We start from the raw sequence: 16,624 nt of genomic DNA on the forward strand, positions 1-16,624 counted from the left end.
AAACACAGTTTTATTTGGCTTGTTTCCTGCTGGTAACTCTGACCATTCAGCCCCAACATGCCACCATATGTTCAGTGCACAGTGACAGTGTTGTTTAGGGACGCATGATAATATCTGCATGTCATCAATATCAGCCAACATGATGTTTCTTATTTCTCACAATGACTGAATGTTACACACACTGAACAGTGTTTCATGTCTCCACCTGCTGGTGGGCCGTCACCATCACAGTCTGTGTGTATAACATGATGTTAATTCACTACAGAAGAGACTTGATGATGATCACTGACATTAGGAGGGGACAAGGGATATATAGATATCAGTTATCAGTCAAATGAGATGTTATATATCAGATATAGGCAAAAATCCCTTGTGTTGTTTATTGACATTAAAGGGATAGTGCAGCCAAAAATGAAAATTCAGCCATTATCTACTCACCCATATGCCGAGGGAGGCTCAGGTGAAGTTTTAGAGTCCTCACATCACTTGCAGAGATCCAAGGGGAGAGGAGGTAGCAACACAACTCCACCTAATGGAGGCTGACGGCGCCCCAGATTCAAACGTCCAAAAACACATAATTGAAACCACAAAATATCTCCATACTGCTCGTCCGTAGTGATCCAAGTGTCCTGAAGCCCCGACATAAAAAGTTGTTTGGAAAAACCTCATTTGAACTCTGTTTTTAGCCTCATTGTAGCCTGTAGCTCTGACTGCCTCTCTGGGCACCGCGCTCACGTGTGTGCACTTGCGCACGAGACCAGCGAAAGCACGTGAACACACATGAAGGCGGCGCCCATGTCTCACGGTCTCAGGCAAGTGCACACACTACGGACGAGCAGTGTGAGGACTCTAAAACTTCACCTGAGCCTCCCTCGGCATATGGGTGAGTAGATAATGGCTGAATTTTCATTTTTGGCTGCACTATCCCTTTAAACTAATGAGGTAAAAGTGATGTCATATATTTTAGTCAATGCCAGGCTCACACTGAGTTTTTGTGTCAAGTGAACATAAAGTTTTTTTTATATTTTGACAATCCTGTGCATCTGTGTAGATTTTACATTATAATTCAGTGCCATGGACGGATCGGGGATTTACACTGTGTTTACAAACTGTTACACAACTCATACAGTAAAATCCAAGTCTCATTTATCCATCATGTGATCAGTACCGCATGTATTTTCATTGAAACATTACAATTTATAACACTAACGTTCAGAGCAGGGCTGCCCCAAATACTCTCTCTGGTAGGGATGAATCAATATGGATTTTTTTCCAACCGATACAGTTAACCGATAACGAGCTGCTTCTCATGGCCGATAACTGATAATTTCACATTTGTATTTTAAACAGAAAAGTTTATGTTCACCTGAGGGTCAGACAGGCTGAGATGATGTGAGGAAATATGTCTGATTTAATATTCCACAGCTCTGACCAAACCAGATCAACCTGACATCACTACTGTTAACACAACAAACACAAAGAACGGTGCTTCCATCACCCACTGTGTTGGTGTGTAGACGCTGCCCTTATTGAGTCAGTGAGAGCAGTCTGGCTTCATATTATCAGCTATAATTGTAATTATGGGAATAATGCATAATTATAAAAATGTCCCGTTACCAGCCAATAATTTATCAGCCTCATATACATCGTACATCCTTAATGTTCGGGGCTTTAAAGCTTCAAAACTTGTCGTCATTTTTCATAAACTTTGCTGTTATTGTAGTTTTGAGTCTCATGAGAGATGAGGACAAAAATATGACTTCAAGAATTTTCCTTCTTTACTGAAGCAAAAATGGCTGCTGCAGTAATCACTTCAATTATTCGTACAAAAATAGACCTGTAAGCAAATGAATACATAAAATGACTGTAGCCTATGATGAAGATTATTGGATTACTTTTTCTTATTTCATGGACTATTTGGGATTTTTGGGGTGATGCAGAAATACACAAAAAACGAAGCATCTGAAAACTGATTTGCACGTCGATCATCAACCGACTGTAGAAGCCTTCAAACATTTGGGATGGTCATGTGCACGCTGAGGCACGTTACACGGCCCGACTGTACTGACACGTTTTAAATCATAATGTTCTCCCTTTTTGGATTTTTCGTTCACCGTGGAGGCACAACTTGAACTTACACAAGTTCAACACGCGATTATTATTGATTTACAAACGGTCTTTCTTCAGGTGAAGTTTTCTCAAACTGACCTTCTGTCAAATATAAATATGCTGTGTTAGAAAAGATTTCAGATCCTGGAGGAGGAGGATAGTTTAATGAACTCTCACAATCATCACCAGCAGTTTGAATGGTTGCAGGTCAGAGGTCAGAGGTCAGGTGAGGGAGGGTTTGGGTTGATACTTCACTCTGTTGAAGTCATCGACTGTCGTTTCTACTGGAGGCGTCTTCCAGTATTCCTCCAGACCCAACGTCAGACACAGAGCGATGGCCGCCATCTGCAACACGAGCCATGACACGTTTTATATCCAACACATTCTGAGACACACGTCATCTCTCACTCTTTATAATGTCTCAATACAATATACAGACCATACAAAGAAAAGACTTCACAACAACTGTTGTGACTGAGTGACTCCATCTTAAATATCTTGAAAAATGTTTTCTGTAGACAAACACCACCTTCCCTTCGTCCTCCATCCCACCCCGAGGTGTGTAACTGGAAAAAAACTGTTTGACCTATCTAGACTTTTATTTAGTGTAGTGGGAATATTTAAAGTCAGAAAAGTAAAGAATATGTAGAAACTCCAGCCCAAAGTAGGAACCATCTAGAATACTGTAAATGCTTTCTAGAAACTCAAACTCTGTGTTAGAATGTGCTAGAAATTAATCCAGAAACACGTGAACTGATCCACATTTTCATAAGCGCTTCTAAAAGGGTATAATTAACTTTCCCACAAACATATAGGCTAATGCCTACGGAAATGCATGACCTCTGGTACAAAGAAGAAACCTAATCTAGAACATTTTGAACTCTCTCAGAATCTCATAACACTTAGGTCATTGAAAACTCTTCAGGAAACTTTTGGACACTTTTTTTCCCTGGAACATTTCTAGAAGCTTGTAATGTTTCCAGAAAAGTACAGAATATGTAGAAACTCCATCTAAAATACTTTGAACACATTCTGTAAACTCAATCTCTGTGTTAGAATGTGCTGGAAATTAATCTAGAAACACATAAGCTTATCCAGAATCTTGTAAACATACCCTTAAACACTTCTGAGAGGGTACAATGAAGTTTCCCACAAACATACAATGCTTCCAGAAATGCATGACCTCTGGTGCACAGTGGAAACCTAATCTAGAACATTTTAAACTCCTCCAGAAACTCTTAACACTTATGGTAATATAAACTTTTCTTGAAACTAGCAACACTTCAGGAAACTTTTAGATTCCTTTTTTCTGGGGTTTTTTAAGAGGCTTGTATTTTTTACAGAATATGTAGAAACTCCGGCACAAAGTAGGAACCATCTAGAATCCCTGAAACACATTCTGGAAACTCAAACTTTGTGTTAGAATGTGCTAGAAATTAAACTAGAATCACGTAAGCTTATCCAGAAACACTTGTACAGTTAACTTTCCCACAAACATACAATGCTTCCAGACATGCATGGCCTCTGCTACAAACCCTGATCTAGAACATTTGAAACTCCTCCAGGGACTCATGACACTTCTCTTATATAAACCTTTGTTGAAACTAGCAACACTTCAGGAAACTTTTAGATTCATTTTTATTCTTGATTTTTTTTTCAAAAGCTTGTAATGTTTCCAAAAACTCTTGAGCTGTACTTAAAAATAATTTATATGTGAACTTTTATAGCATCTTGTAAACTCTTCACCAACTCATAAACAATTCTAGAAACTCTTAATCAGCTTTTCAAACTTAAACTTTTTCCAGAATATCATATAAACATCGGTACAGACGTCGCTCTCCTCAGTGGTCAGTATTTTATGAGACTGTATTCAGCCAACACAAATGCTGTCGTAATTATCAGACACTTTCTTGTTTTCTATAAATGATATTTGACTTTCATTTCTTGAGTTGTTGTCATGTTTTGTGGGAAAATTCATTTCATCAGCATTTAAAATATGATTTGGTTTTGAAACACGTGATAAATGATTTCAAATGGCTCTTACAATAAACACAATGTTTCTACAGACGATGATCAAACATAAAAATAAAGACTGTGTCTGAGTGTTTTCTGACAGTCAGCTGATTTAAGTTTAAACTTTGTTTTAACGTCAGGAGCATCCGCAGTCTGCAGTGAATATATAATATACAGCATCATACTGACGCTTTAAAGCAACAACAAGGAGACAGAACCGTTCGATCGAACAGGAAGACGGTGTGTTAACTGTACCGTGATGGTGGCGAAGGCTGAAATGATTCCTATCCGCAGTTTGATGGGGAAGCTCAGGTAGCTCTTCAGGATGGGACCACAGGGCTGCAGGTCAAAGGTCAACATTAATAAAAAAACATGTTGAAGTACATCAGGAAAACACTCTGTTAATCCTCCACAGTGAGGTCAGAGGTCAGTGTCGGGTAAGGACAAGAATGAGGACTTGTTGAAAGTCAGGTGCAGTCTGGTGAAAGCTCAAATCAACATCAGTGTTTTCAGACAGGAGCCGAACATAATGTGTCATATGTGTGAAAACGTAAACGTGAAGTGCTGCAGTCGCAGAGAGAAGAACCATAAACTGATTAAACATTGGAAATAAAACCTGAAGCACAGGAAGAGGAAAAGAAGGAAGGAAGTGAAGAAGGAAAGGAAAGTCAGGAAGAAGTGTCAGAGGGAAGGAAGATGGAAGAGGGAAAATCTAATTTGAAGCAGAAGCAGTTAACAACCGTGAAAAAGAGAATGAACTCCTGTAGCTGAGTTACCTCAGAGTGAACCCACAGTTTATCTCTGACTTTTTGGGTCGGAGGGGAAAGGTCACCACCCACCATCACACAGGGCCCCTCTGAGCTCCAGTTACCAGGCTGAGAGCTGAGAGACGAAGAACAGGAACAAAACCTGAGCAACATCTCTGAAGAATAACCAAAACCTTAAAATATCTTGAATGGTCAGAATCCAGAAATCCTTCTAGAAGCTCAAAAACAACTATGAAAAAATGTGTCTAACTTTCAAAGTCTTCGACGAACAAACTCTACAAAAAGCTTGTTAAAGTGTCTAGAAATCATCAAATCATCAAGATGTATAATGTTTTCCAAAACTTGAGAAATTCTTCTAAATATTTCTAGAAAATAACTTTTAAAATCTACGAAAAGCTGAAAAGCTCTTTGAGTAACTTCACTACACATTAGGGAAATCCTTCTAGTAGCTCAAAACCAACTATTTCTATTTCTTATACAAACTTTTCAAGAAACTTACAAACTCTACAAAAAGCTTTTTTAAAGTGTCAGGAAAATCATCAAGATGTATTAAGTCTTATAAAACCCGAGAAATTCTTCTAACTTTCATCATATTCTTAAAACTTTTTAAATAAATTACAAACTCTATAAGAAGCTTGCAAAGACATCTGGAAAATCATTAAGATGTAAACATTTTTCTAGAAAATTGATAAACTCAGTAATTCCTCCAGTAAGATTTTAGAGAAACCCTAACTCCACGAGGAATCTATAACTATTTTGAGAAATCTCAAAAACTCTTTTTGAATTCCAGAAATTTGTCAAGAAACTCAAAAACTCACCCTGAAATACAGATGACTTTCTGAAACGACCAATGCAAATAAATCTAAAAAAAATAAACTTCTAGAAATTCAGAAAAGCATCAACTTTAGAAAAAAATCTCAAAAACTTTTCAAGAAATCTACAAGAAACTCAAAAAAAGTCTAGAATTTGTAAAATCAAGATTTATAAATTCTAGAAACCTATAAAAACTTAAGAAAACAAAAAAAACTCTTCAACAAACTTTCAACTCTTATGTAACTTTCAGAAATTCAAAAAACTTTTTGAAATTCAGAAATTCATCTAGAAGCTTAAAAACTTTTACAGAAATCCAGAAAGTCTTTCAGAAACTCAGGCTTTCATCACTTTACAAGAAACTTCTAGAACTTCAAAAATGTCTTCAAAAAACTCAAAAACGTAACAAGAAATAGTTTCTAGAAAATCATAAAATCATTAAGATTTGTAAATTCTTCCAGAAACTCTTGGAAAAATCTTGAATGATCAGTTGTTGTTTTTATCCAGAACTCTTCAGCCAGAGAACTTTGAGTTTTGCGTGTGTTGCTGTCTCACCTGTGCTGCAGGTCAGAGACGCTAGGCGTGCACAGACAGGTGTCAGGAAGTTGATTCTCCCAGTCCTCAAAACTCCTCAAACCACAACACGAGTCCTGAGAAACAGACAAGTCTTCAGTGTGATTCTGACCAGGTAGAGTCAAATCAAAGAAAGATCAGTCATCATTTTGGAACATTTACAACTGTCTTGTTAAAAACTAAAAGCCTCAAAGCATTTATTTTATTAGCAGAGACAAAACTCTGGGCTGGTTGTTTGTGTGCGGTGTGACAGCCAATGTGACGGGTTAGGCAGACCAGATAACCTCAGATATCCTGGGTGAGGTGAGCTTGCTTCATGAGGCCTCGGGTAGTGAAATACCTAGCGCTGCTTTATGTCCCGTGTTTTTGTGTGTGTCTTACGGAGGCCTGGAGTTTGCTGAGTTCAGTCTGGATGTAACGCTCGGCTCTGTGGAGGGGAGTTACGTTCAGGAACACCTCATCCACCGCACCGTCCATCTGCAGGACGCAGACACAAAATAGTGATGGAGAAACAAGAAAGATTGATTTGATGCACGGAGAGTTTTATAGTTTTAAGCTTTCTATATATTACATTTTGCAACAACACAATTTCTAATTATTCAAATCAACCTACAGTCTGTGTCCAGCACCCAGATATAAAACATTTCTGCAACTGAATTATTTACGGTCGTTGACTGATGTTTAAATGTGGTTAAGAGCTAAAATATGGTCACAGGCAGCTGTGATGAACACTGCAGCCTGCAGGGGGCAGCAGGGACGTCTCAGAGCGGGTGACACTGTAATCAAAGAGGACAGAGACACAGACAGGTAGAGTCACCTGAGCTTGAACCTGAACCAGCGGTGAGGCGACAACCATCATGGCCACGAACTCCACGAATATCAGAGCAGAGAACTGCAGAGATAATGACACATTAGCTCCGCCCCCTCTGTGTGTGTGTGTGTGTGTGTGTGTGTGTGTGTGTGTGTGTGTGTGTGTGTGTGTCTCACCACCAGCAGCAGAGGTTTGAGGTCTAAAGATGCAGCACAGATACCCATGATGGACAGAATCACTGTGATGGGGCCGAACACCTGCAGCACCAGTAAGCCGTCGCTACTGGACAACTGGTCGAACAGCTGGGAGACACAGAGAGCAAACAAACAAACAAAAACAAAAACAAATTTGATTTGAGACGCAGATTTTTGTTTCTGTCTCTCCCCAAAGTATTTAACAGAGAACAGAAAATAGTTCAGAGCTCTGTGACTGGATGTTTACTTGTGAAATGCACTCTGGGAGTCGGAGTTAACTTCTCATCTTTTCACAAACTTCAACATTTTATGAAGAAAAAAAAACGTGTGTTTTCAAACATGCAGTAAAAATTCCAAACTGATGATTCAACCTGTAAAGTTTCATAAATTCATGATGAACAGGATTTTTTAAAGTATAAACTTTGATGCAGCAGAAGCAGAATTAATTGTTTTTATTCCAGACATTCTTCTTCCTGGTTAAAACCTGTCACCTACATTACCCATGATGCAACTCAACCATCAACAGTGTGTTATGATAGCAGCTAATGTAGCCTGGAGCGTTAGCCTGCAGCAGAGATGAGGTCTGTTATTATCTAATAACTGCAGATATACCTGCGATAAACAGAATCAACTGATGGTGTAACGAGACTCTTCCTTTAATCAATAAAATAAAAAGTGTTTAATAAAAAGTTAATTAAAAGTTAATTTACTCTTTGATAATAAAAACAAAACTTGTGATCAAATGAATCCATGAAAATTAAACATCAGTGATTCTTCAACATAAACATATAAACATAATCATTATATTAAAATGGGGCAAAAAAACTGTGTTATTTATTTTTATTTCTATCTTTATTTTGATTATATAGATGATGTATAATTATTGGAATATATCTAATATGTATGTATTTACTTTAATTATATCTTTATATTAACTGTACTTCTATTACAATTTCACAGGTTATCTTGAAAAATCAATCATATCTTTATTTTAATAATACAGGGAATTTTCTGATTTACTTCATTTATTTATTTTAATTATATCTTTCTTTTAACTTTAAAGATAATTATTATTATTATAACATATCTAGTATAATGTTAATTAAACTTAATTAACCACTATTACAGTGATTAGGATTTTTAAATTATATATACATTTTAAAATAATATTCAATATTTATTTTTAATGATATCTTTATAATAATTGATTACAATGACCTATTATTTACAAGATATTTATTTATTTAAATAAAATTCTATCTATGAATAATCAAATAATGTGTAATTCTAGCTTTGTTTTAATTCCATAGAAAATAATTCCAATAATATATCTTATTTAAATTTTACTTGACTTTTTCATACTTTAATCATATAGATTATGAATTTAAAAAAAAATGAATTTCCCCTTGGGGATTTATAAAGTATATAAAATTAAAAGAAATAAAAATTGAATTAAATTATCTAATATTTATAAAAATAAAAACATTTTAATTAGGCCTACATCTTTATTTTAATTGTATAGATAACAATAATTTTAATATATCTAATATTTATTTTAATTATGTTTATTCTAATCATATTGATTATTTTTTAAGTTTAGAAAATATGCAAATAATAAGTATTTTAATTTAGCTGTGTTTAATCTTTATTATAAATACAGAGATTGTGATTTATCTAATATTTATAAAATATTTATTCACATCATAATTATGTTGGTTTTAATTGTTAAAATGTACATAATATGTATTTATCTCAATTAAATCTTAATCATGATTATGTAGATAATGTTTTTACTATAAAATATGTATTAATATTCAAATATTACATTTCTTGAAATTAACTTATATCTCTATTTTTATCATACAAATTATGATTTATCTAATTTTATCTTATTTATAGTATAGTTAGATTATATTTAGTATTATTTATTTATTTAATCATTAAATGTTCACACTGCATCCCAAAAAATACATAAAATAAATATCATACTGTATATGTATATAATTTATCAAAAATACTGCAATGATTTAATAAAGTTAAAAATGGACCTGTAGTGATTATATTTTTTAGTTTATTCAGTTATTTCGTTGTGTTTTTCTCCCTAATTTGTAGGTAGAGATATTAAATGCTCATTAATGTATGTTCACTCAGTTTATCAGTCATTAGTTGAATCCCTCGTCTATTAAGATAATTATGTTCCTTCTGGTTTATGGAGAAAGTTGCTCCAACAACAGACCAACAGGCGGCACATGGCAGTAAAACTTTCACTTTATTTGTTGGGGTTAAACACACACACACACACACACAGTTACCTCGGCAACCGGCGTGTTGCCGTCAATGGAGGAGAATCCGACGCCGATCATCACCACCCCAGACACCTGCAGAGACATAATGAAGTGGGATTAAAGTGACTGAGTGTTTGTTAGGTTTCACTGACGGAGGAAGTCTTTAACTGTAGCAACATTCCTGACAAACTGTTTCTCCCGAGAGACGCTCATCAGACTCCATCGGCTGCCAGCTCTGCTCTGACGTCACTCCGTCCCACAGTCACTAAAACAGCATTTCCCTCCGCTTAAAGTTTCCACAGCTCACAGCAGCAGCTTTGGGAAATAGTCTCACTCTGAATCACTTTGTGGGAACAAGATTTTATCTGCACGTCATCGGTTGTTGCAGCTACTGTAGCTTTCACTTATTTATCATCATGTGCACAACAAGGATCAGATCTCAGGCTCCCTCCAACAGCCACCATTAGATATGTATTAAAGACACAAACAAGAAGGTGAATATGAGACTTCAAATATTTCAAAAAATGTTACACTTAAAATAATAGATATAAACTGGAACGTAAACATGTAAACGTGTGAGTGATACAGCTTATAAAAACACTGATGTGGTTAGATTTAAATCTGTTGTACACTGTCATAAAGATCAAACACAATATAAATATTTGCAAAACAAAAAATACGAAAAACAGAAAAGATCCAACCTTCCTGAAAATGTGACGAGAAAAGATATAAACCCAGTAAAATACAAAGATATGGCCAACAAACCATAACAGGCTCATCGTATAACACAAACAGGCTGTTATTCAAACCAACACGTGGTCACTAACAACTGTAATCAACTCATATAAAGTAAACAACAACAACACAAGAGTCAAAACAGGAAGCAGGAAAATAGAAATCACCACAACAGGATGTTTTCAGTCTTTAACTGAGGCTGAAATCATCGGAATTAAGAATCTGTTTTGCAGCTAGTTGTAATAATATTAAAGACACATCCTGAACATTTAATAAGATAAAGTGACATATTGAGATTGTTTATCATTTCATCCTCATTGATTTTTAAAATTTCATAACGTAAAAGTGAATTAGTGGACGGAGGAGGAGGAGGAGCGGAGGGAGGGGGAGGAAGAGAAAGAGGAAGGAACACCAAGCCTAAACAAAGATTAACCACTAATTACACAACTGAGCACGTATTATTATGTAACGTTATATTTTTACACAAACACATGACAGAAACATTTTCCTTCTTAAAAGACACTCTTAAAAAATGCACAGTTTTAAAAAACAAACTGTCAGCACTTACTAGTGGACAATCTGAGTCACGGCAACACTTTCTACATGTACGCATCTTTAACGTCTCTGTGCTCATTGCTGATAACAAAAATCTAACTTTGTTTGTAAAGCATATTGGTTATTGTGTGCTTTACAGGTGAAATGAGAGTGAACAAATATAAACTGTAAAACAACTGGAGACTAATTTACACCCAAAATTGAAATGATAAAGACAAATAATATAATGATATAAACTGTACAACAATAATAATATATAACATAGAAAATAAATACAATAAATAAGATAGATTAAGGCAATAAGAATGTTTAAATGACAGAAAAATATTAAATGTGAAAATATAACACAAGACATTTTAATGAAGAGCCGAGCTAAAGATTTTGAAACTTTAAAGGTTGCAACATTTTCTGCAATAAAATCCAAAATCCAAATAAAAACAGCATCAGTTTGGTCCTGTGTGTAAAGATATAAAGCAGCGTGTCAGCAGCAGATATAAAGCAGTGTGTCGTCAGCAGACATAAAGCAGCGTGTCGTCAGCAGATGTAAAGCAGCGTGTCGTCAGCAGATATAAAGCAGCGTGTCGTCAGCAGATGTAAAGCAGTGTGTCGTCAGCAGATATACAGCAGCGTGTCATCAGCGGATGTAAAGCAGCGTGTCGTCAGCAGATGTAAAGCAGTGTGTCGTCAGCAGATTTAAGCAGCGGATATAAAGCAACGTGTCGTTAGCAGATATAAAGCAGCATGTCGTCAGCAGACATAAAGCAGTGGATATAAAGCAACGTGTCGTCAGCAGATATAAAGCAGCAGATATTAAGCAACGTGTCGTCAGCAGATATAAAGCAGCAGATATAAAGCAAAGTGTCGTCAGCAGATATAAAGCAGCGTGTCGTTAGCAGATATAAAGCAGCGGATATAAAGCAACGTGTCGTCAGCAGATATAAAGCAGCGTGTCGTCAGCAGACATAAAGCAGCATGTCGTCAGCAGAGGTAAAGCAGCATGTCGTCAGCAGATGTAAAGCAGCGTGTCGTCAGCAGATGTAAAGCAGCGTGTCGTCAGCAGACATAAAGCAGCGTGTCGTCAGCAGATATAAAGCAGTGGATATAAAGCAACGTGTCGTCAGCAGATATAAAGCAGCGTGTCGTCAGCAGATATAAAGCAGCGGATATTAAGCAGCGTGTCGTCAGCAGATATAAAGCAGCGGATATAAAGCAACGTGTCGTCAGCAGATATAAAGCAGCGGATATTAAGCAACGTGTCGTCAGCAGATATAAAGCAGCGTGTTGTGAGCAGATATAAAGCAGCGGATATAAAGCAACGTGTCGTCAGCAGATATAAAGCAGCGTGTCGTCAGCAGACATAAAGCAGCGTGTCGTCAGCATAATATCATCAGTAAAATATTGTATACAGACTGAAAAATTAGAGGCTCTAAAACTGATCCCTGAGGAACACCACAACTTATTTTAGATTTGTTTTTAGAAATGATTGAGATAAAGAGCTTTTTCGGAAAAGCAATTAATCAATTAAAAACACTTTCAGATAATTCAACATCATCATCAGATCAGATTAAGTATCTCGATTTATCCTTAAAACATCAACTACTTCTGCTTCTACTACAATGTTGAAAGCCAGTTTTTATGTTAAAGAAATTTTAATTAAGAGGACATTTTTTTAGTACTGAGAGGGTGCTGGTTACTTGGTGCTTCTTTGATACGCTGAGTAATAATTAAAAATATATTTATTTAAGCAGAATTTTAACGTTAATTAAATGTTCTGCTGTAGATTAATCTGTAACACTGCGTCATATTTTATAACCTAATCATGATCATCAAAAATGTTTTGTATTTTAATATTATTTGGCAACAAGCAACTAAAGTTGTCAAAACCATGTCACAGATTAATAAATATATAAGTAAGCACACATGACGGCAACAACAACAGTGCAGAACATAAATATATTTCATCAGACAGGTTGAATATGAATCCTCCAGTCTGCTCAGCATTAACACATTTTATAATAATTGTAATTGATTCATAAAGAGTTAGTTAATATATATTTAACAAATGCTCGCCTTAGTCAGATTGAATTAATATTTAGTTACATTTTTAGCTCCAGCATTTAAATCCTCACATTTTGGATTCTGCAGAAAAGCTTTCCTGACAAAAAGCAGGGCTGAGTTCAACTGAACAAAATATGTTTTAAGAACATTCTTAATTTTCTCTGCTAATAAATCTCTGTCCATTGCCACTCATCATCACCACATCCATCATAACCAAACACAGACATGCTGTTAGCAGCTAGCACTTAGCTGTTAGCAGTTAGCGGTTAGCTTACCAGTAGCAGCACAGTGACACAGATGGCGAGTCCTCGTAAGTAACTCCTGCAGCGAGCCATGACCGCCGTCTGTGAGAGCCGAGCTAAAATAGAAACAGAGCAAAGACCACAGCCGACTCTGTGTGTGTGTGTGTGTGTGTGTGTGTGTGTGTGTGTGTGTGTGTGTGTGTGTGTGTGTGTGTGTGTGATGGATGTTGTTTAAAGCTCAGGAGTGTTTGGCTGCAGGACGAAGAACATGACCAAGTTTGGAAGATCAGCTGGAGAGGAGAGGAGAGGAGAGGAGAGGAGAGGAGAGGAGAGGAGAGGAGAGGAGAGGAGACAGGAGGAGAGGAGAGGAAATGAGTAGGGGAAACAAGTAGAAAGGGAAGAGAAGGCAAGGAAGCAAGGAGAAGAAACAAGAGGAAAGGAGAGCAGAGGAGAAGAGAAGAGAGGAGGTAACAGTTGTACCTGATGATGATGATGAGAAGGAGAGACTGAGAAGTAGATATGAAGGGAAGGAAGAAAAACCCAGAGGGAAGACAGAAAGACGGATGAAAAACAAAGTGATGAAGATAAAAGACGGAAGGAGTGCAAAAGATGAAGAGGAGGAAGTGTAATCTAATGACAGTGTTGTAAAGATAAAGTGTTTCAGCGGAAGTGATGAAGATGAGGGAGACGATGTGTAATGTAATAAGGGTGCTGTATAAATAAACAGAGCAGGAACAAGTTGAAACAGTCTGACGTCACGGAGCTGCAGACTCAACACAGACGCCTCCTCATTACTTCAGTGTTTACTGGTCTCCTCCCAGTGCTGCTGATCACACACCAGCTCAGACTGGTCCTGTTTAAATCTCCTCACCTGCTCCGTCAGATCCCGTCCACACTGTCCACACAGGACACACGTGTTTATCAGCCAAGTTACTGAGTGTGTCAACTCTCTGCACCTTCTCACTTCCTCCTCCGTCTCACAGGTCAACCTTCAGACTACACTTTGTCTGACAGCTTCCTGTCCAGTGACAACGGCGCTGAATGGTTAAAGACGACCGACTTTTATTTAAAATGAAATTTTAAAAAATAAACTTCTCAGAAAAGTCCAATGTGCGAATGGACATGGACGTGTTGATGTGTTCCTACGTGTTCTTTAAGTAACTCAAACAATTCAACCTTAACAACAAACAGGTATGCAGGATGCAACAGGCATCAGTTCAGGCTGTGAGACAGCACCAGTGAATATTATACAGGGAGGTAAATCAAATTCCCTTTGCTGCCCTGTTATATTGGTAACGCGTGCCCTCTAATGGCAAAATCCGCCATAACTTTACATACTGTCTATCCACTTCACAAAATGACTCTAAATTGCCCCATAATCAATTAAACAAAAAATCTCCGTAACTAAACTAACAACAGGGAAACTAAAACTGTGCAGACACTTAAATCAAGATTACGGGAAAGATTGGTTCCGTAATTAGCATTATTGATTGCTCCAAGACCGCATGAGTTAGCAAGAGCTAAAACTGAAACACGGCATACATTGGTCCTAAATACGAAATACAGTTAAACTTCACCCACAAAACTATGACGGGGGGTTATTCATTCTGCACTTACTTTATCATGGACGCACATGAACACAAATCAAGTCCACAGATTAATGAGGCAGAAGCTTATTATTCCTGGGCCTTTTTTACAGCCACATCAGAATGTTGGTGTTTTGTGCTTTGTGATGTGTAAAAGCATCAAAGCTTCTGGAATTTTATTTTTCATATAATTTCAGTCACACAAACTGTTGTGTTGAGTCTACGACAGAGACGATCTGTTACACACAAGGCAAGTCTTCCTAAGACAAGCAAAGTCTGTTAGCCATCACTACAGAAAACAAGGGACAGAAGAACAAACTACAGACACAGAGCAGCTGGTGAAGCTGCAGGACGTTGGGCACCTCCCCAAAACTACCACCACCAGCACAACAATGCCTCTTGGGGAAACCAGGAGGAGGAGAAACACCAAAAGTTGTGCCACATCATCAAGAAGAAGGACATCTGGAGGAGCTGCTCGAGGTCAGAGACAAGGGGTTCAGAACTATGCTGAGAAAGTCTGTGAGCTGCAAACAGAAAACTACCAGATCACATTAGCTCTCCAACGCCAGGAGAAGGAGATGGAGGCTGCCCAGCACCTCAGCAAGCAGCAGTTTGAGGAGATGGTTGCACGGTATGAGGCCGAAAAACAAACTGCCTCAAACCAAATCAATCAGGTATTGAGGCAGGAGGTCGAGAGCCAGGTGTAGAGTGAGTACCAGGAGAAGGTCGCCCAGATGGAAAAACAGATCAACCAGATGGGCACTGACCTCCTGAAACTCTGCCAGGAGCAACACAGTCTCCTTCTGACGCTGGCGGAGGCACACCAAGAGCTGAGCAGCAAAGATGCTGCTCTCCAGAGTGAGGAAGCCTGACAGGCCAAATATGACGCTCTGAATGACAAGATCGCAACAGACCTGGAAGAAAATACCAAGAGATGGGAGACACAGGAGACACAGTTCAACATCAAGGTCAATCTGATGGAGGAAGAAATCCACCAGAGGGACGTTGAGACCCTCAGTCTCACTGAGGACAACTGTCTCGTTCAAAAACTCACAGAGACAGGACAAAACCTGACCCACAAAGATGCTGAACTCCTCCAGAGCCTCGGAAGGACAACTTCACCAAAGACGTAAAGGAAAGAGAACAGAGCTGGGAGACACAGAAGACTCAATTTAGGGTCAAGGTGAATCTCATGGAGGCAGAAATCGGCCAGAGAGACACTGAGATCCTCAGTCTCTGCACTGTTAAAGAAAGTCTGACCCAGGAGCCCTCAGAGACAAGAGAGGAGCTGATCAGCAAAGAGGCTGAACTCCAGAGCCAGACATCCTGGCACGAGAAATAAATCGCTCTGGAGACGTTTCAAAGGACCTGGCTGAGAAACAGAAGAACTGGTAAACAGAAGCTGCACAGCTGATAGCCGACAAGGTTGAACTGGAGGACGTCTGTTTATACATCAACAAGAAGAGGAAACACTTCTTGATTTTACCAAGGAGGTCGTCAGATGAAAGAGAGACACAGATGCAGGAAATGAAAAACAAAATGCACCAGAGGGATGCATCCAACAACCACCTACTTTCACCCAGAAGTCACGCCCAGGGTACTTTGGACGTCATATGTGGACGTGGAAAGTCCATGACCAAACATGGACATGTGATGAGGTCACAGTGAGAATGTGATGGACAGGTTGTTACAGGTTGGACTGTATTGTGATGGAAAATTCTGGTATTTCTGCATGTTTTGTATAAGGTAACTATGATGTATGATGTGTGGTGCTCATTTAACCCCTACTGTGACTGCAGTGAGAGACACCAAGGTCACGAGCCAGGGAGGCTCAGACACCAAGATTATGAGCCAGGGAGGACAACAAGTGTCCTTGTTAGTCTGAA

General features: G+C 37.9%; 1 protein-coding gene across 1 annotated transcript; it reads right to left on the reverse strand.

Annotated features, from left to right (window-relative positions):
- Positions 1-855: 855 nt before the first annotated feature.
- Positions 856-13,279, reverse strand: LOC126384987 (CD63 antigen-like). Its single transcript, XM_050036463.1, has 9 exons — positions 13,186-13,279; positions 9,590-9,655; positions 7,260-7,385; positions 7,090-7,164; positions 6,654-6,749; positions 6,255-6,349; positions 4,899-5,004; positions 4,378-4,461; positions 856-2,454 (listed from the first exon to the last, which is right to left on the reverse strand). Exons 1-9 carry the CDS (start codon positions 13,243-13,245, stop codon positions 2,332-2,334), a joined length of 831 nt encoding a protein of 276 aa, XP_049892420.1. The 5' UTR covers positions 13,246-13,279; the 3' UTR covers positions 856-2,331.
- Positions 13,280-16,624: the final 3,345 nt, after the last annotated feature.

Source organism: Epinephelus moara, chromosome 23, assembly GCF_006386435.1.
Source record: "Epinephelus moara isolate mb chromosome 23, YSFRI_EMoa_1.0, whole genome shotgun sequence".
NCBI lineage: Eukaryota > Metazoa > Chordata > Actinopteri > Perciformes > Serranidae > Epinephelus > Epinephelus moara.

Excerpts from the sequence above, each read along its gene's own strand:
- LOC126384987 (XM_050036463.1), bottom strand. The coding sequence starts at position 13,245 with ATGGCTCGCTGCAGGAGTTACTTACGAGGACTCGCCATCTGTGTCACT. Across the intron at positions 7,386-9,589 it reads GCAACACGCCGGTTGCCGAG|CTGTTCGACCAGTTGTCCAG; the intron begins GTAACTGTGTGT and ends TGTGTCTCCCAG. Across the intron at positions 6,350-6,653 it reads TCAGCAAACTCCAGGCCTCC|GACTCGTGTTGTGGTTTGAG; the intron begins GTAAGACACACA and ends TCTGTTTCTCAG.